The 22,496-nt window shown below is 43.3% G+C and overlaps 1 protein-coding gene across 1 annotated transcript in view; it reads right to left on the reverse strand.

The window, feature by feature from the left end:
- The window catches only part of LOC128689293 (Cyclin-dependent kinase 4), a 564,556-nt gene that overhangs the window by 11,935 nt on the left and 530,125 nt on the right, over positions 1-22,496 (reverse strand). Inside the window, exons 5-6 of the mRNA XM_070086124.1 lie at positions 10,298-10,436; positions 3,295-3,462 (exon numbers count right to left, since the gene is read on the reverse strand). Of these exons, the coding sequence (XP_069942225.1) occupies positions 3,295-3,462; positions 10,298-10,436 (307 nt within the window). The remainder of the gene's footprint in view (positions 1-3,294; positions 3,463-10,297; positions 10,437-22,496) is intronic.

Raw genomic sequence — 22,496 nt, forward strand, 5'->3', positions numbered from 1 at the left:
TTTAGAAAATTAATAAATCTCAGAACTATCATCATATCTTCTATAAAGAACTGATTTAAAGTTAACTAGGCAATCACTGTCAGATTTTCTCATAGCAACATTTGAAATAGTTACACTGTTCTCATTTCTTACAGGTTTCTACTTGCAACAGTCACGGTCATGTTTTTAAACACTGGTCATGCACTATCACCAGATAGTTATATTGAGTATTCTCTTTATTTGTTTGCCTGTTAACTTCAAGTGTATGTCATGACAAACATTTTATTCATCATATCTGTTAATGGATTCAGGATTATTACCTCTACCTCTAAGGCCCAGTCTCAGACCAGGCCTCTAAACTGTAAAGGGATTACTATATTACAGGAATAATATCATTAAGAGAAACACATTAAAGTGGACCGGTAAGCCACTAAAAGGCCTCTGTCAACCTTGGTCAGGAAACACTTGTCCTGTTTCCTGACAAACCTTACCTAACCTAACACAATAAAGTCCAACAGGCTTTCATTTCACATTCCTTTTAGAGGATGGTGCTCCTGTTACCATTACCTAACACCTGTGACTAGTTTCAAGGCTTCTTCTCTGGAATATTTTTCCTAACAGTTTTTTATGCTTCCCTTAAAAGCATATTTAACCCCTTGACTGTCACAACCCCAAATCCTGAGTTGTCTCCTGGTGTTGCAAAATTTCAAAAAAAAAAAAAAAAAAAAAAAAAAAAAAAAAAAAAAAAAAAAAAAAAAAAAAAAAAAAAAAAAAAAAAAAAAAAAAAAAAAAATAAAAAAAATCTTATGAAATGATAGAGAATCTTTTCCCGACTGTAATGATACAAAAAGAATGAAATTTGATAGAAAACTGATGGAATTACGCTCTCGCGAAGTTAACGACCTCGGCAATATTTATGAATCGGCAATTTTGCCCACTTTGAGCCCTATTTTCAGCTAATTCCATTGTTCCAGTCGACCAAACTCATAGCTATTTCTTTAGAACTCCATTTTTTCTATCGATTGAGAACAAGAATCTGCCCATTTATCGATTTCAACTACCCAATAACGTGGTCAGAAATTTGCAATTTGGCCAATTTCACAAAAATGAAAAAATATGGCAATTTCAAAATAGGGTCCAGAATAAACAATGCAGACATTCCTGGCTCTAAAATAACATTTTCTTTGTTCATCAGTCACGTCTCCAGGCCCCTCTGATATTACTCTTGCTTTCTATTTTGAATTTTTATTCAAACAAAAAATAGAAGATTTACTGTTATACAGACTACTGCAATATTGTAATAATTGTATAAATACTGTTACCCCATTCATGACTGCATATTAGAATGGCTACTTGGACATTTATTGGAAAATGACATCATTTGTTTACTTTTGAACATCAGCAAAAATCAAACATTTCCTCTACTTTGAGCTCCATTTCAAGGTTCTTTTCATAGTAAAACCAATTAAAATCACCTCTATTTCTATAATATGTTTTCCATTCTATCAAATGAGACGAAGAAAACGAGAATACAACCATAAATACTATACGAAAATAGACCACAAATTCGGCATTTAAAAAAAAAAAAACGGTCTTTTTTTTTTCTCATTATGCACTGCGTGCTGCAGGATTTTTTTTTATATGGTGCACACTGACCACACAGACCCATTCTCTCACATGTGGGCCTACCAGCTTTCTCCTGTTTGATATGAAGCCACTAGAATTTATGAGTATATATATGTCGAAAATGGTGGCTCGTAAGATGTATCTATACGACCAAAATAGTCAAAGGGTTAATAATGTATGGGACTTACTTGGCAGAGTTCACAATTTTTTTTCTACTTTGCCATTTGTATGGGTACATGGTTTTTTCCTTGCTAATATTTATTCAGTTTGATTTTTGTTGGCATCTGAGAAGGTCAGGCCAGGCCTATGAGAAGAGGCATTTTGAAAGTTCTTGGAAGTTGCTTTTATAGTTCATGGATAGTGTGAGTGAGGGATATTTTCTTGCCACACTTTAACTGGCTGTTCTGGCAGGCAGAGGAGGAGTGTCTAGATGGGCCTTGCTTCCACTTCTATATTTCTATGAGTTTTAAAGTTAGCTTTAACCTAGAAAAGTACTTGACTCCCCAATTGAGCTAGATACACATCAAAAGCACTTATTTGCAACTGACTCCAATCAGAGACTTAAAAACAGATATTACAGACTGCCAAGTGAGCAGTGGAAGCCTATATTTGTTTTACATAATGGTAGGATTGCTGGTGTCTTTTGTCTGTCTCATAAACATGCAAGATTTCAGGTATGTCTTGCTACTTCTACTTACACTTAGGTCACACTACACATACATGTACAAGCATATATATACACACCCCTCTGGGTTTTCTTCTATTTTCTTTCTAGTTCTTTTTCTTGTTTATTTCCTCTTATCTCCATGGGGAAGTGGAACAGAATTCTTCCTCCATAAGCCATGCGTGTTGTAAGAGGAGACTAAAGTACCAGGAGCCAAGGGCTAGTAACCCCTTCTCCTGTATAAATTACTAAATTTAAAAAGAGAAAATTCATTTTTCTTCTTGGGCCACCCTGCCTTGGTGGGATACGGCCGGTTTGTTGAAAGAAGAATTACAGACTGAATGCACATCAGTCAAAAGTAAAGGAACTTTATTCCCAACAATGTTATTATAGTAAATGAATGCAGGCATAGTTCTGCTCCTGTAATTATAAATAGGTAATACCTGAAGGATGTTTCTGGGGGACAATGCCTTTGTGGTCCAGTCCCAGACCAGGCCTTCTGGAGGATCAAGGCCAAATCAACCAGGCTATTATTGCTGGTCTCACACATTCCGATGTACAAATTACAGCCTAGCTGGTCAGGCAGTGATTTGAGGAACTTGTCCAGTTCCCTCTTGAAGATCACCAGAGATTTGATGGAAATTCCCTGTGTATGCATGGAGGAAGGGTGTTGAAGAGTCACATGAACAGGATGGACACAAATCTCGTTGCATTAAGACTGGATTAGGGTCTAATAAGGCATTCTCATCCCAGTCTTTTCAATATGTCATAATTCACTTTAGGGCAAAAAGAGAAGATTTTCACCTCTGCAACCAACAAATGTTGCTCTAAAAGAACCATCAGTAACTATTATAATCAGCATTCAATGTGGAATAAAATGTGTTGAGGTCAACACACAAGTGTAACTCCATGGAAAACTGAATGTGCTAACTGTATACAATTAGTTATGCATATTTCAAGCCTCATAACAATAAAAATAAAGTCTACTAAACCACAAATAAGATGAAATATAAATTTCTCCTTACCACTGCGGTGAGTCTCATATTAAAATCATATATTCTTGCCAGGCCGAAGTCGGCAATTTTAATACGGCCATTCGTGTCGACCAGAATATTTTGAGGTTTCAGGTCTCGGTGGATGATGCGATTACTGTGAAGGAAGTCAACGCCACAAAGGATTTGGTGGATCAGACTCTGTTGAAGATACCACAAAACTTAACAGCCTGATTAACATATCTTTTAACACCCCTAGGCCAGAATATTTTATTCATTTGACTTACGTATATGTACAGTTACAGAAAAAAGTTTCTATACTCTCTCTGCTGAGCAGAAGTGACATCTGGCAACCTAGACATAGTAAACAAAGGAGTAAAGACTTACTTACACTTAGGTCACACTACACATACATGTACAAGCACATATATATATACATACCCCTCTGGGTTTTCTTCTATTTTCTTTCTAGTTCTTCAAGTCCGGCCTGCCGGTTTCCCTGAATCCCTTCATAAATGTTACTTTGCTCACACTCCAACAGCACGTCAAGTATTAAAAACCATTTGTCTCCATTCACTCCTATCAAACACGCTCATGCATGCCTCCTGGAAGTCCAAGCCCCTCGCACACAAAACCTCCTTTACCCCCTCCCTCCAACCTTTCCTAGGCCGACCCCTACCCCGCCTTCCTTCCACTACAGACTGATACACTCTTGAAGTCATTCTGTTTCGCTCCATTCTCTCTACATGTCCGAACCACCTCAACAACCCTTCCTCAGCCCTCTGGACAACAGTTTTGGTAATCCCGCACCTCCTCCTAACTTCCAAACTACGAATTCTCTGCATTATATTCACACCACACATTGCCCTCAGACATGACATCTCCACTGCCTCCAGCCTTCTCCTCGCTGCAACATTCATCACCCACGCTTCACACCCATATAAGAGCGTTGGTAAAACTATACTCTCATACATTCCCCTCTTTGCCTCCAAGGACAAAGTTCTTTGTCTCCACTGACTCCTAAGTGCACCACTCACTCTTTTTCCCTCATCAATTCTATGATTCACCTCATCTTTCATAGACCCATCCGCTGACACGTCCACTCCCAAATATCTGAATACGTTCACCTCCTCCATACTCTCTCCCTCCAATCTGATATTCAATCTTTCATCACCTAATCTTTTTGTTATCCTCATAACCTTACTCTTTCCTGTATTCACCTTTAATTTTCTTCTTTTGCACACCCTACCAAATTCATCCACCAATCTCTGCAACTTCTCTTCAGAATCTCCCAAGAGCACAGTGTCATCAGCAAAGAGCAGCTGTGACAACTCCCACTTTGTGTGTGATTCTTTATCTTTTAACTCCACGCCTCTTGCCAAGACCCTCGCATTTACTTCTCTTACAACCCCATCTATAAATATATTAAACAACCACGGTGACATCACACATCCTTGTCTAAGGCCTACTTTTACTGGGAAAAAATTTCCCTCTTTCCTACATACTCTTTACTTGAGCCTCACTATCCTCGTAAAAACTCTTCACTGCTTTCAGTAACCTACCTCCTACACCATACACTTGCAACATCTGCCACATTGCCCCCCTATCCACCCTGTCATACGCCTTTTCCAAATCCATAAATGCCACAAAGACCTCTTTAGCCTTATCTAAATACTGTTCACTTATATGTTTCACTGTAAACACCTGGTCCACACACCCCCTACCTTTCCTAAAGCCTCCTTGTTCATCTGCTATCCTATTCTCCGTCTTACTCTTAATTCTTTCAATTATAACTCTACCATACACTTTACCAGGTACACTCAACAGACTTATCCCCCTATAATTTTTGCACTCTCTTTTATCCCCTTTGCCTTTATACAAAGGAACTATGCATGCTCTCTGCCAATCCCTAGGTACCTTACCCTCTTCCATACATTTATTAAATAATTGCACCAACCACTCCAAAACTATATCCCCACCTGCTTTTAACATTTCTATCTTTATCCCATCAATCCCGGCTGCCTTACCCCCTTTCATTTTACCTACTGCCTCACGAACTTCCCCCACACTCACAACTGGCTCTTCCTCACTCCTACAAGATGTTATTCCTCCTTGCCCTATACACGAAATCACAGCTTCCCTATCTTCATCAACATTTAACAATTCCTCAAAATATTCCCTCCATCTTCCCAATACCTCTAACTCTCCATTTAATAACTCTCCTCTCCTATTTTTAACTGACAAATCCATTTGTTCTCTAGGCTTTCTTAACTTGTTAATCTCACTCCAAAACTTTTTCTTATTTTCAACAAAATTTGTTGATAACATCTCACCCACTCTCTCATTTGCTCTCTTTTTACATTGGTTCACCACTCTCTTAACCTCTCTCTTTTTCTCCATATACTCTTCCCTCCTTGCATCACTTCTACTTTGTAAAAACTTCTCATATGCTAACTTTTTCTCCCTTACTACTCTCTTTACATCATCATTCCACCAATCGCTCCTCTTCCCTCCTGCACCCACTTTCCTGTAACCACAAACTTCTGCTGAACACTCTAACACTACATTTTTAATCCTACCCCATACCTCTTCGACCCCATTGCCTATGCTCTCATTTGCCCATCTATCCTCCAATAGCTGTTTATATCTTACCCTAACTGCCTCCTCTTTTAGTTTATAAACCTTCACCTCTCTCTTCCCTGATGCTTCTATTCTCCTTGTATCCCATCTACCTTTTACTCTCAGTGTAGCTACAACTAGAAAGTGATCTGATATATCTGTGGCCCCTCTATAAACATGTACATCCTGAAGTCTACTCAGCAGTCTTTTATCTACCAATACATAATCCAACAAACTACTGTCATTTCGCCCTACATCATATCTTGTATACTTATTTATCCTCTTTTTCTTAAAATATGTATTACCTATAACTAAACCCCTTTCTATACAAAGTTCAATCAAAGGGCTCCCATTATCATTTACACCTGGCACCCCAAACTTACCTACCACACCCTCTCTAAAAGTTTCTCCTACTTTAGCATTCAGGTCCCCTACCACAATTACTCTCTCACTTGGTTCAAAGGCTCCTATACATTCACTTAACATCTCCCAAAATCTCTCTCTCTCCTCTGCATTCCTCTCTTCTCCAGGTGCATACACGCTTATTATGACCCACTTCTCGCATCCAACCTTTACTTTAATCCACATAATTCTTGAATTTACACATTCATATTCTCTTTTCTCCTTCCATAACTGATCATTTAACATTACTGCTACCCCTTCCTTTGCTCTAACTCTCTCAGATACTCCAGATTTAATCCCATTTATTTCCCCCCACTGAAACTCTCCTACCCCCTTCAGCTTTGTTTCGCTTAGAGCCAGGACATCCAACTTCTTTTCATTCATAACATCAGCAATCATCTGTTTCTTGTCATCCGCACTACATCCACGCACATTTAAGCAACCCAGTTTTATAAAGTTTTTCTTCTTCTCTTTTTTAGTAAATGTATACAGGAGAAGGGGTTACTAGCCCATTGCTCCCGGCATTTTAGTCGCCTCATACGACACGCATGGCTTACGGAGGAAAGATTCTTTTCCACTTCCCCATGGACAATAGAAGAAATAAAAAAGGACAAGAGCTATTTAGAAAAAGGAGAAAAACCTAGATGTATGTATATATATATATGCATGTGCGTGTCTGTGAAGTGTGACCAAAGTGTAAGTATGAGTAGCAAGATATCCCTGTTATCTAGCATGTTTATGAGACAGAAAAAGAAACCAGCAATCCTACCATCATGCAAAACAATTACAGGTTTTTGTTTCACAGTCATCTGGCAGGACGGTAGTACTTCCCTGGGTGGTTGCTGTCTACCAACCTACTACCTACCTAGTTCTTGTTCTTGTTTATTTCCTCTTATCTCCATGGGGAAGTGGAACAGAATTCTTCCTCCGTAAGCCATGCATGTTGTAAGAGGAGACTAAAATGCCGGGAGCAAGGGGCTGGTAACCCCTTCTCCTGTATATATTACTAAATGTAAAAGGAGAAACTTTCGTTTTTCCTTTTGGGCCACTCCGCCTCAGTGGGATACGGCCGGTGTGTTGAAAGAAAGATATATATATATTATTCTTTTTCTTTCAACACACCGGCCACATCCCAACGTCCATCAAAATTATGCTTCACATGAGCAAATATGACTGATGTCTGATGATTATAGACCTGTTATCAATCATTACACTTAGCAATATATTCGATCACCTTTTCAAATAACTTTTATAGTTTTATAATACTGGATATATCCAAACAATATAATTCATATTTACATTCATAAATCTACTTTTATACAGATACAGAGGACCCCCGTCTTACGATATTAATCCGTTCCTGAGAGCTCATTGTAAGCTGAAATTATCATAAGGCAAATTAATTTTCCCCATAAGAAATAATGGAAATCAAATTAATCCATGCAAGACACCCTAAAGTATGAAAAAAAATTTTTTTACCACATAAAATATTAATTTTAATACACACAAACTGAAGAAGACATGCACAATTACTACTCTACTAAGAATAGAATACATGACACTTACCTTTATTGAAGATCTGATGATGATTGATGGGGTGGGAGGAGGGAAGAGTGTGGAAGTTATAGTTTAGAAGGGGAATCCCCTTCCATTAGGACTTGAGGTAGCAAGTCCTTTTCCGGGGTTACTTCCCTTCTTCTTTTAATGCCACTAGGACCAGCTTGAGAGTCACTGGACTTCTGCTGCACAACAAATATGTCCATAGAGGCCTGTACCTCCTGTTCCTTTAAGATTTGCCTAAAATGGGCATTTTTTTTTTTTATTTTTTTTATTATCACACTGGCCGATTCCCACCAAGGCAGGGTGGCCCGAAAAAGAAAAACTTTCACCATCATTCACTCCATCACTGTCTTGCCAGAAGGGTGCTTTACACTACAGTTTTTAAACTGCAACATTAACACCCCTCCTTCAGAGTGCAGGCACTGTACTTCCCATCTCCAGGACTCAAGTCCGGCCTGCCGGTTTCCCTGAATCCCTTCATAAATGTTACTTTGCTCACACTCCAACAGCACGTCAAGTATTAAAAACCATTTGTCTCCATTCACTCCTATCAAACACGCTCACGCATGCCTGCTGGAAGTCCAAGCCCCTCGCACACAAAACCTCCTTTACCCCCTCCCTCCAACCCTTCCTAGGCCGACCCCTACCCCGCCTTCCTTCCACTACAGACTGATACACTCTTGAAGTTATTCTGTTTCGCTCCATTCTCTCTACATGTCACCAGCACGGCTTGCAATAGCTGTGTTAGGGTGCTTTTCATCCATAGAGGTTTGCAGTTCAACTCACTTTGCACACATTTCCTTAATCTTTGAAGTAGGTACAATGGATTCCACAACTGACATAGGCTTCTCAGGGTTAGCCCCAAACCCTTCAAAATCTTTCTTAATTTCCATACTAATTCTCACACTTTTTACCACAGGGTTGGCACTAGAAGCTTTCTTTGGGCCCATGGTGACTTATTTTGCAGTTACAAGCACAAAAAACACTGGGGTAAGGTGAAATGTACCGAATGTATGTGTGGATGCGACCGCACTGGCTGGCTTGTAAACACTGGCGCTGAGGCCACACGTGGGACGCGTCCCGGACAAATTGTGTGAGGCAAGTTTTTTAGCGTGAGACGAGGCAAAATTTTTGTGTTCCAATGTATCGTATGGCGGATTTAACGTAACGCAATGCCATCGTAAGGCGGGGGTCCACTGTACACAGAAAGTACCGCCAATTAATTCTGTCAACCTATCACCATCGTCGTTACAAGCTCCACCAATCCATTCAGGAAAATAGTCTTTGTTTCTCAGTTTACTATGTCCAAGTTGCCTGATATTATTTCTGCGAGGAGAGAGAGGAACTTTTTTCCATATACATGTATGTACATTGTTTTTATTTGATTTTTGGAAAAAATGCTGAAGCTGACACCAGCTTTTATTAAAAATTCCTAAAATAATGTGACTTGGTAGACATATCCTATAAAGAACAGATGTGACAATCTAAGTAAATAATAAATTTAAGAGTGTACATTTATACAGTGAAAGTACAATAACTGTCACATCTAGGTGTTGTAGGCTAATGGCCATGAATTGTCATAATTGATGTATAATTAATACTATAATTATCATTACAGGGAGGCCTGGTCTGGGACTGGGCTGCAGGGCCACTGACCCTCAGAACACTCCAGGTAGGTATCCATCCCTTCAAAGAAAAGAGGTCTCTTTGGCTGTGAAGGGCTCTTGATCAAAGGAATCAGAGAAACCTTTCCCTTCCCTGGATCAAACCTGACAGCCTTCTATTCCCCAGGCACTGTACAATCCTCATGGGTTTAGCATTTTCCCAGTAATGTAATAATAATGTCTCCTTAAGGAGGTTCTTAGATGCTGATGACATGATCACCTTTTCTTTGGATAAAACCTGCCTCCCATTCCCCAGGGTCTGAATGATTGCTGTGTTCACCACTCTCCCTGTGAATATAATGAGTAATAATAATGTTACATGCAAGGGGCTTGGACATCCAACAGGTGCGTGTGACCGTGTTAGATAGGAGTGGAGGCAAGTGGTTCTTATGACTTGATGCGCTGTTGGAGTGTGAGGAAAGGAATACATGTATTTATAAAGGGATTCAGGGGAACTGGTTATCCAGACTCGAGTCCTGGAGGTGGAAAGTACAGTGCCTGCACTCTGAAGGAAGGGTGAGGATATTTGCAGTTCGGAGGAGATCTAAACTGTAGTATCAAAGTACCTCTGGAAAGACAGCGATGGAATGAGTGATAGTGAAAGTGTTTCTTCTTTTATAGATCACCCTACCTCGGTGGGAGACAGCCGGTGTGTTAAAAAAAAAAAAAAGTTACCAGATTCGATCCAAGGAAATGGAAGGTAATGCCAGTTTCTTGGATCAATAGTCCTTCACCAGCATCAAGATACCTCTTATGACGGGTGTAAAGATAATAGTCATGTAGAAACTCACCTTAATTCTTGCCTGGTCGAGCCCTGGGGAAGGACAGGCCTTGAGGTAGTGGTAGAGGTCCTGGTTGACATACTCAAACACCAGCACCAGGTTGAGTCGTTGCTCCTGCTCTACTCTTCCCTGGCAGATGTCCAGCAACCTGAAATACGTCAACACTGTAAACTCGCCCCTGACTCTTAGTGTCTGCATAATATATCTTTATTTACTACAAGTACATGTACATATTATACAGGCCTAGCTGACATCAATGACATACTATTATATAGAAAGCCGCTTGTTATGCAGAGCATTTCGGGCAAATTAGGTCAGTTTTGCCCCAGGATGCGACCCACACCAGTTAACTAACACCCAGGTACCCATTTTACTGATGGGTGAACATAGACAACCGGTGTAAAGAAACACGCCCAATGTTTCTACCCTCGCTGGGAATCGAACCCAGACCCTCGCAGTGTGAAGCAAGAGCTAATACATCCTCTACTACTATTCCAGGCTCATTAATGCTGGATGTCACTTGTTCACAACCAGTCGGGACTATTTTAATCTCTAAAATAGGGATTTACGTAAACGCTCAGCGTATATACACTAAGACATATACCTCATGCTGTTATTTACCATTTACGCTGGCATATGGCATCAAAAACATCAATAGCCAAGCAATATAGTATAACAATGCGTTGTCATATTTTATTTATTAGTGAACTGATAAAGTCTGATGGACGAAACCTTTTCATTAACAAAATGCCATAACCCCAACACTTACCTACATACAGCCAAGCAACAGAGTACACTACTCAACACTCAAAATTATCATGATGCAGGGGTGGTGAGGCCTGAATGAATTATTTTTCTTGAAGTTATATAATAATTAACTTTTTGCAAAATAATCGACATTTTAGAGTGTATCTAATCAAAATTTCTTGAATGCGGCCTTATTAGATTACAGCTAACTATAATGAGGCCTTTCAACATAAAATAAAGTTGCTCACCCGTCTGGGCCTAACACATACTGGAGATCAGCGGTGCAGCCATTATTGTTGGGGTTTATAGGGCCACTGACAGCAGATGCAGCCATTAAGGGGGGGAGGAGGGTTATGGAGCTAAACCTCTTCGATATACTTTTGATGAGTTTCGAGAGTTTTTCTACTTCCGCAGCCCGGCCCCAAGCCAGGCTTGTCTGGTCAACCAAGCGGGCGCAATGAGTACACTATAAGAGAGAGATCGATAAGTGGCAGAGGTCCCTGATTTTTCAATATACTCTCCGGTCTGGTGGACATCAACGGTGAATTCCACAGAGGCGACATACAATGTGTTGGTCACTCAAAGTTGGCTTATCTGCCAAGAAAGCTGGGAAATCTCCCGTCTAACTTATGAAAAACTTCAAAAGACAATGGTAAACAGTGAGGTGAGAGTAAGAGTAGAGTAGGCAATAAAGGGTGAGGGAGGCAGGTTGTGTAAGACGAGACCCAGCAGCCACATCTATTATTCAAGCTAATCCTGCGTGTCGCGAGCTTTTATTCGTGTTGATAAAGGATGATGATGGGCCATACGGGCAGTAATGGATCATCAACTACACCCTCATGAATAATTAAGAACAATGAGATGAGTACAAAGCCTATTTCCCGTGAGTTAAGTTCATGGACGCGTGCACACACTGAGTCTAGCAACTACCCATGATGTGACAGTACCGTACCTCCATTACCCATGTGACAGTACCGTACCTCCACTACCCATGTGACAGTACCGTACCTCCACTACCCATGTGACAGTACCGTACCTCCACTACCCATGTGACAGTACCGTACCTCCACTACCCATGTGACAGTACCGTACCTCCACTACCCATGTGACAGTACCGTACCTCCACTACCCATGTGACAGTACCGTACCTCCACTACCCATGTGACAGTACCGTACCTCCACTACCCATGTGACAGTACCGTACCTCCACTACCCATGTGACAGTACCGTACCTCCACTACCCATGTGACAGTACCGTACCTCCACTACCCATGTGACAGTACCGTACCTCCACTACCCATGTGACAGTACCGTACCTCCACTATGTGACAGTACCGTATCTCCACTACCCATGTGACAGTACCGTACCTCCACTACCCATGTGACAGTACCGTACCTCCACTACCCATGTGACAGTACTGTACCTCCACTACCCATGTGACAGTACCGTACCTCTACTATCCATGTGACTACCGTACCTCCACTACCCATGTGACTACCGTACCTCCACTACCCATGTGACAGTACCGTACCTCCACTACCCATGTGACTACTGTACCTCCACTACCCATGTGACAGTACCGTACCTCCACTACCCATGTGACAGTACTGTACCTCCACTACCCATGTGACAGTACCGTACCTCTACTATCCATGTGACAGTACCGTACCTCTACTATCCATGTGACAGTACCGTACCTCCATTACATATGTGACTACCGTACCTCCACTACCCATGTGACAGTACTTTACCTCATTACCCATGTGACAGTACCGTACCTCCACTACCCATGTGACAGTACCGTACCTCCACTACCCATGATGTGACAGTATTGTACCTGCACTACCCATGATGTGACAGTATTGTACCTGCACTACCCATGATGTGACAGTACCGCACCTGCACTACCCATGATGTTAAAGTACCGTACCTCCACTATCCACCCAGCGATGGGAACAAATGCGTCGGAGTGGGCAGTTAAACAGCTAAGGAGGTGGGGTGGGGGGTTGAGGTCGAGGCACGGGCAGCACATCACCTCACCTCTCCTTTACCCCCCACCATCATCACCAACAATGGGATTATCTTATTCCCACACTTACCCTGCCAGTCCCACCCTGCTCACGTTGCCCTCTCTCCCTACCTCCCTCGGTATCAAATCCACATTTTATCCAATTCCACGTCATTGGCCTCTTACCTCTACCATGACAAGTATACGACACACAGACGCAGGTCCTAGTAATGGTGATGACACTGTCCCCTCTGTGGGAGGCAAGACAATCGCACGTGAATGACCATAAGGGTGAGAAGCCTAAGTGCCTCTGTGTCAGAGCACCCGTGGGGGTCGCTGGAGTGTCTATGTTATGATCAGTAGCAGATCTGTTAGTTGCACGCGCGGGGCAAACCCGCCCTTATGCCCGCCACCTGCTAGGCTCATCAGCCTCACACGGGAGGTCACATTATTTTCTGCAGCCTGCACGGAGGATGTTATCCTTAAAGAGGACAAAGGCTATCTGGAGACACCGTTATTATTTCATTCAGAGTCCAAAATGCCGCGATGGATGGCCACAGAGGGGAGGGGGTTAATATAAGGGGAGGGGTGAGTTAAGGGAAGGGGTAAACGATGAGATTTGATGGATTATGAGGGTTGAGATAGAAATAGAAGGGGAGTAATACTATTTTCAAGGGTAAATTCTAAATCTATACGAGTGCATGCGTTATTCTACGGGCGGCTTGAGTGATCAGCCCAGCATCCAGGAGGCCTGGTATGGGACCGGGCCGCGGGGCGGTGATCCCGCGGCCGGGGGTCACCACTGTACTCTCTACGTCCCTGTTTTTCAGCAATGTTCTGCACCATCTCCAGGACCTCTTGTTTTTGGGGCAGCTATTTCACACCTTTACTCTTGACGAGTCTTGAGAGTTGTGGTGCTCCAGCAGCCGCCACTCGGGCAGGCTTGGGACCAATCTCTCCAGAATTTTCCAGGTGTAAGTTATGACGTACTAGCCTAAATTTTTATTTAGGTCTTGTGCATATTTCTGAAATTTTATAACTGGCTTATGCAGTAAATTATATAAACTAACCTCAGTTCCAAGAAGTATAGTTCGGAGGGACTTCAAGCATTCCCAATAATTTAGGTGTTTGACGTGAATGTTATACGGGTAGTGAAGGTTCTCTGTACGGTCTCCAGCTTTGTGGTTTCACCTACCTTAAAAAGGGTTGTTAGTATTGTGCAATGTTCCAATATTGAGAGACCAAGTAACTTTACGAATATAACCAATGACATGACATCTCTCGTTCAGAAGGTTGTTGGTGTTCTTGCATCTCTCGTTCAGAAGGTTGTTGCTTGATAAGAGTACGATATCTTTCTGCAGTACGATCCATGTTGATATCTTTGTGCAGTACGAGCCAGCTGATAACTTTGTGCAGTATGAGCCATGCCGATATCTTTGTGCAGTATGAACCATGTTGATATCTTTGTTCAGTATGAGCCATGCTCCTATAAGTCTGGTATCTAGACGTTGGCTTAATACTGAGACTCACTTTCAAGGATCACAACAGTGCCACGATCGCACGTGCAAAGAAAATGATAGGATGGATAATGAGAACTTTCAAAACGAGAGATGCCAAGCCCATGATGATCCTTTTCAAATCTCTTGTTCTCTCTAGGCTGGAATACTGCTGTACATTATCATCTCCATTCAAAGCAGGTGAAATCGCAGATCTAGAGAGTGTACAGAGATCCTTTACTGCACGTATAAGTTCTGTCAAGCACCTTAACTACTGGGAACGCTTGGAAGCACTTGACTTGTACTCGTTGGAACGCAGGAGGGAGAGATATATCATAATCTACACTTGGAAAATCTTGGAAGGAATGGTCTCAAATCTGCACACAGAAATCACTCCCTACGAAAGTAAAAGACTGGGCAGGCGATGCAAAATGCCCCCAATAAAAAGTAGGGGCGCCATTGGTACACTAAGAGAAAACACCATAAGTGTCCGGGGCCCAAAACTGTTCAACAGCCTCCCATCAAGCATTAGGGGAATTGCCAATAAACCCCTGGCTGCCTTCAAGAGAGAGCTGGACAGATACCTAAAGTCAGTGCCGGATCAGCCGGGCTGTGGCTCGTACGTTGGACTGCGTGCGGCCAGCAGTAACAGCCTAGTTGATCAGGCCCTGATCCATCGGGAGGCCTGGTCATGGACCGGGCCGCGGGGGCGTTGATCCCCGGAATAACCTCCAGGTAACCTGCCCATGGTGTGGCTGAAGGAACACACACAACAGAGAACATGTACTGAAACGGCTGCGTCACAGCCACAGTGGATAAGAAGGCCTGAAACTCTAGGACCTTAACCCCCCCTTCCCCATCCTTTTTTTGGCCAGATCCTGGCGGAACCTTTTACAAGCAGAGTAAAATCTTTGTAGAGAAAAAGTGCTTCTGATCTACTTATCCAACCTAACATTTCCCTTGTGATAGTAACACTGGTATGATCTTCCAATGTAAAATCTGCTGACGTTAACACTCGTCTCTCACATGAATTTTCTGTTCTAACGAGTGATCTAAGTTTGTTTTACATGCCTTTCTAGCTTCCATTTTCTCAATTTTACCAGAGTGGAGAAAATAAAAATTGTCTTCACTGACCACCAAGTTAACAGTAGCCCGCTCCAAGACTGGTTATACTAGCTGGAAAGAATGATACAGTGCTATAGTTTGTCTGTCGGATATTAGAAAAAAAAGATAATTGGGGAAGATCTTTTCACGGTGGTACCCAATGTTTTTTTTGTCCGCTGTTACTTTTTGTATTGTATTTGTTTAAAAGCTGAAAGATCCATCTGCCCACTTTTCCAGTTATTCCTTTAGCAGTCATCTGGTGCGTTGTTACACCCTCATCCTGTGCCAGTCTCTGGAAAATATTTTCAACTTATTCTCTTATTGCGTTTAACTGGCATCTGGTTATATAACTGAAGAATTTATCTTACTAAGTACAATCCTCCCTATCTGTAAGCATTTTATGCTTTATTAAATTACACTTACACTTGTCGAAGGCTCTTGCAGTCTGAATATATATATATATATATATATATATATATATATATATATATATATATATATATATATATATATACACACACCAATGCACCACGCAGAAACAAGCGGGTATATACAAAGAAAGATCGCAGTCAGCAGGATTCGAAACTACTACTGGGGACGGTCAAGATTCCCAGGTAGCGCTCTAGTCCACTCGGCTGGGCAAGAAAGATGGCTTGTGAACCAGGCTGCCCAGTCTATGTGGCATTTGTGTGGCCGAGTGGACTAGAGCGCTGCCTGGGAATCTTGATAGTTCCCAGTAGTAGTTTCGAATCCTGTGCATGCTGAACATATCACAGCGGATTAGCAGTTGCTAGAGACTCGGTTTTCTCAACCACACACAACGAGACCCCAAGATGAACAAATTAACAACTAACTCCTGGTGATCAACACCAAGGCCTGGTGATCGACACCCAAGGCCTGATGATCGACATCAAGGTCCTGGTGATCGACACCCAAGGCCTGGTGTTGATATCAAGGTCCTGGTGATCGACACCCAAGGCCTGATGATTGACATCAAGGTCCTGGTGATCGAAACCCAAGGCCTGGTAATCGACACCCAAGGCCTGGTGATTGACACCAAAGCCTGGTGATCAACACCAAGTCCTGGTAATCGACACCCAAGGCCTGGTAAACGACACCAAGGTCCTGGTGATCAACACCCAAGTCCTGGTGATCGACACCCAAGGCCTGGTGATTGACACCAAAGCCTGGTGATCAACACCTAAGTCCTGGTGATCGACACCCAAGGCCTGGTGATTAACACCAAAGCCTGGTGATCAACACCCAAGTCCTGGTGATCGACACCCAAGGCCTGGTAAACGACACCAAGGTCCTGGTGATCAACACCCAAGTCCTGGTGATCGACACCCAAGGCCTGGTGATTGACACCAAAGCCTGGTGATCAACACCTAAGTCCTGGTGATCGACACCCAAGGCCTGGTGATTGACACCAAAGCCTGGTGATCAACACCCAAGTCCTGGTGATCGACACCCAAGGCCTGGTGATCGACACCAAGGTCCTGGCGATCGACACCAAGGTCCTGATGATCGACACCAAGGCCTGGTGATCGACACCAAGGTCCTGGTGATCGACACCAAGGTCCTGATGATCGACACCAAGGCCTGGTGATCGACAACAAGGTCCTGGTGATCAACACCAAGGTCCTGATGATCAACACCAAGGTCCTGATGATCGACACCAAGGCCTGGTGATCAACAGCAAGGTCCTGGTGATCGACACCAAGGTCTGGTGATCGACAGCAAGGTCCTGGTGATCGACAGCAAGGCCTGGTGATCGACACCAAGGCCTGGTGATCGACACCAAGGCTTGGTGATCGACACCAAGGTCTGGTGATCAACACCAAGGCCTGGTGATCGACACCAAGGCCTGGTGATCGACACCAAGGTCCTGGTGATCGACACCAGGGCCTGGTGATCGACACGGTGACCTAGTAATGGACACCGTCAGCTTGGTGATCGACGGAATGTTGTGGTGGATGACATCAGGGTACAGAAGTGCTCTTGCTGACTCACGCAATTCTCACTTGTTGCTCTTCTTATTCCCTCTCTCTTCTTCCTCTATCCTCCCCCTAACTTTATTCTCATCTCTTACCTTTGCTCTCTTCTACCTTTGTCTTCTCCCTCGATCCTCTTTCTCTGACCCTCTCATATCTTTATTTTTGTATGTGTCATCTCTTCCCTTCTCTATTCTTTTCTATTCTTATCCTTTTCCTCTCTGTCTCCCTTTTTGTTAAACATTTCTACATCTCTATCCACTTCTTCAAATTCTTAGTCGCTTTATCTTCACCCTTTCTTCTCTCTCTCTCTCTCCATTTCCTACCCTTCTTTCCACTCTCCATTCCCTACCCTTCTGTCTACCCCTACATTCTCTTCCCTTCTGTGTACCCCTACATTCTCTTCCTTTCTGTCCACTCCATTCCTCTGCGTCTCCTTCCATTACCTCAGTCTTCAGAGTCCTGGGGTGGGCTGGTTATTATTATTATGTTTGAGTATACTCTTCCCTTCCATCCCTCCCTCTCTTAAATTCCCTGCCTCCCTCCTTCCATTTAATTCCCTCCCTCTCTCTAATTCCCACTCTCCCTCTGATCCCCTCCCTCTCTGTGTTACATTCCTTCCCACCCTCCATCTATTCAATTCCATCTCTCCCTGTGCTCAAATAGCATAAAGTTCACACTTGATCAAGCAAGATCTAAAGGTTCGCAACAAGACTAGTGCCAGAACTAATAGAAACAAACTACAAAGGAACTGAACCTGACAACAGTATAAGATTACAAGGGGAGACATGGTTATGACATGCAAAATCTTCAGGGAATTTAAGTAGTACAGGTGGAAGCTGAAGGCGCAGCGACGTTATGAAAAGTAGAATGACTTGGGTGAGGCAATAGTGGAGACACTCAATACACAGCTTCAGGAGTAGATACGAGAAGGCAAAGAGGTCAGAAATCAGTGATGCCGATATAAGTAGACTAGAAGGCGAGGCCAGGAACTGAGCATCGACACACATGCCAGGGGCTAGGACTCGACCCCTGCAACCACACATAGGTGAGTATACACACAAAGGTATCGTTTATTCCCATGTACATAAGAATGTTCTTCCTTCATGTCTCCAGCTCTTCTATCATGCTGGCTCTCCACCATGCCGCCCACACCCGCACCGTGCCGCCCACACCCGAAACCTTTCCACCCACTCTTGATCCCGAATCTACACACATACCAAAATCGCTCCATATGAAAGCCAGACACTTAACAGACGGTGTGAAATACCGCCAGTGTAAAGCAAGGTTGCCATGAATAAAGTAAGAGAACTAAGTGTAAGGGGACCAAGAATATTCAGCGCCCTATTCTCGTGTGTAATGGATATTACCAACAAACCTCCGGTTGTCTTCAGGAAAAAAAAAGATAAATTCCCCAAGTCAGTTCGTAATCAGGTGGGCTGTGGTGTACGGATAACACCAGAAGCCTGGTCGATCATATTAGCAACTAGGTCTGGTCTGGGACCGGGCCTGTGTCTTTTCTTCAGTACTGTGGGAAATACGACCTTGTTCCTAATAAGCTGAGCTGTGATGCTTACGTTAGACTGCTTACACCAACAGTCTAACTTATCAGACCATCAACCGGCGTAAATTTTTTATGTCCTCAAAGATTCTTGAAGGTTACTAAATGTAAGTGGTCTAGTCATGTATATGTAAGTGGTCTAGTCATGTATATGTAAGTGGTCTAGTCATGTATATGTAAGTGGTCTAGTCATGTATATGTAAGTGGTCTAGTCATGTATATGTAAGTGGTCTAGTCATGTATATGTAAGTGGTCTAGTCATGTATATGTAAGTGGTCTAGTCATGTATATGTAAGTGGTCTAGTCATGTATATGTAAGTGGTCTAGTCATGTATATGTAAGTGGTCTAGTCATGTATATGTAAGTGGTCTAGTCATGTATATGTAAGTGGTCTAGTCATGTATATGCCGCTGATATCACGTGGTTATCCACTCTTGTACCTCTGTTATTACCCTCACTCTCTTCACCGAACTTCCTTACCAGTCCAGAAACTCAGGGAAAAGTACCAATGTTGTTATTGTTGATTTTTCAGGGCTATGGCAGCTTGTGCCGCAAGAGCTCTGCTTGATCCTGCCCAAGCTGCGACAGGCGCGGAGGGAGAGCACCAGAACTACCTGGTGTCTAGCTGAAGGGTGTTATGAGGGGGGCAACGCCCCCAGGGCCCAGTCCTTGGTCAGGCCTCCCGGTGGATCAGAGCCTGATCAACCAGGCTGTTACTGCCGGCCACACGTAGTCCAACGTACGAACCACAAGAGTTTTCCTCTTCCTGCAGCCTGTCTAGTGCTTGCCTGATCAACCAGTCTGTTGATAAGGACTGGAACTGTAGGATATCAAATGTAATGACCGCCAGACACATCACCTGGCGGTCGTAAGCACCGTTCCATATGTACAGAGGTCCACAATGTCGGGGTAGTTTCTACAAATGCTTGACGATCCTGGCGCACCTCACGCTCCTGACTGGGCACTGTTTCGTCCACTCTTATCGTGTGGGTGCTATATAAAGGAGGGGACGGAGGGACAAAGCGGTCAGTGTGGGCGGGATGGGGTACACAGCATAGCCAGCGAGGACCTTACTCTACCAGGCGTCATTCGTAGCTTGTGTCATCCACCTTCATTTACCATCTCGTCTCTCTGTCTCTCTCTTGCATCCATTAAATAAAGCCAATCATCTCTCGAGTATACAGAACAGAGATGCAACAGGCAAAATTAAGAGAATGTATATTGATTCAGTGTGGAGTGTGCGCACCTTGATAAGACGGCGCCAGCCATGACTCTCAGCTGGTGGAGAGAGAGGTAGGGGAGGGGAAGTGGTAGGGAAGGGGAAGAGGGCAGGAGGAGGAAGGGGTAGGGGAGCCGTGGAGCAAATAAACAACAACACCATTTTCCTTCTCACACTCGCTGGCTGGCCTTGGTGGGGAGTGCACGCCTTGCTCCGCCCTCACCGGCGTAGCTGCCATCATTCACGCTTCTCCTTTTCCGCAAGTTAGAACCTCCTTCCCGGCTTGTCACTCTCTCATGCTTCCGGGGATCATCGCTCCTCCCCCTTCTCCCTGAGACACGGTGTTTTACCTCACCAGTTTGCATGTTCCGAGCCCTAAATACTTGACAAGACTTGGACAAAGTCGGCTCACTGGCCGTGTTGAGATGTTTGTCTTCCCAGGAGTTGAGGAACTTTTATTCGCTTTTCTTCATACGACCAAACTGGGATGTGATTCAAGCCTGGTGTGGAAGAAGACATGTATAATTCAGGATATTTATGAGATGATATTAGTGGAAACTGTACATAAGTGTCTTTTTCCACATCTTGTCGGTATCACTATACCATTTTATATTAAAAATTATATAAAATGCAGACAAGCTGATGATTAAGACACATGTGCAACAGTTGCAAAGGTTGATGGACTGATTATATCTTCATTTCACTACTACTCCTGCTGCCTCTGTATTTGACTGAAGAAGCTTACTGTGTAGGCGAAACGTTTCAACAATCAAGATACCCAACCATTTTTCGAGCTGTTCTCCGGGAAAGAGGACCCCGTCCAGCTCATGCCGCTGCAGCCCTTATACCATGTATACATGACTTTTACCAGGTCTACAAGACTTATATCACGTCTCCAGGAGGCATGATAGAAATAATGAGGCGATAATAGGATAAACACGTCGTAAAAGGATGCGAATATAAATAATATTAAGCTGCATCAAAGAGGGAGAGAGCGGCCAGAACCGTAAATTAAAAACGAGTGTCAAATAAGAGCAGTCATGCAATTCATGTAAGTGATGAATGGTTTGAAAAACCGACAAGTTGAAGATTGAGACACTTATGCAGCATATGGGAATCTTTATTCAGGAAACGTTCGCCACACAGTGGCTTCATCACTTGTCGGTTTTTCAAACCATTCATCACAACTGTCAGACACTGCAGCATCATGGGATCTTGTTACAAAGAATTCTTCAACACTTGTTCAACCTTTGGACGAAGACCTACTTCGACTAGTGGATGGTACCACTATGACCCCGCCTCCGCCTGCTTCACCTCACCTAACTACAGTATATAAGCCACGTCTACGGCCCTATGCTGTACATTCTACAAGATTGATGGACTGAACACATCGACTCCAGGTTAAGGGACTGATTACCTCATTCTCCTCCTCTCCTTACGCCTTCTTTGTATTGGACTGATGAAGCCACTGTGTGGCGAAACGTTTCCTGAATAAAGATTCCCATATGCTGCATGTCTCAATCTTCAATTCATGTAAGATCAACGCGACATACAGACTGAGAAGTGGGACTACAAACAAGAAAGAAAGAAAAGGATGTGAGAGTCAGCATCACACCCAACATCTCGCTGGAGGAGCACATCAACGTATGACATCAGGCAGCCCCTCAGACTAGTGAATTTCAGAATACCCTTCAGGAACCTCAGTAAAGAATTCTTAAGGATTCTCTACTCAACGTACATGAAGCATCAACATGGAGCCTCCGCCTGGTCAAAAACCTTCAGGACTAATCCCAGAGCTGAAAAGTATATTATACCTTTACCTTTGATGAGATTCCAGTTTTAATACTCCCGCAGCCCGGCCTTTCGTCAGTCTCGTCTGGTGCTTTGGTCAGCCACTGTTGCTGCTGGCGGCTCGCTGACCCACATACCTATCACAGCCTGATATACCTTTGAAGAGTTTCGACAGCTAATCTACTCTCTGAGCCCGGCCATGAGCCAGGCTCGTCTGGTCAACCAGGCTGTTGCTGCTGGAGGCCCGCTGCCCCACATATCCATCACAGCCTGGTTGATCTTGCAAT

The sequence above is a fragment of the Cherax quadricarinatus genome, chromosome 18, assembly GCF_038502225.1.
Source record: "Cherax quadricarinatus isolate ZL_2023a chromosome 18, ASM3850222v1, whole genome shotgun sequence".
NCBI classification, from domain to species: domain Eukaryota; kingdom Metazoa; phylum Arthropoda; class Malacostraca; order Decapoda; family Parastacidae; genus Cherax; species Cherax quadricarinatus.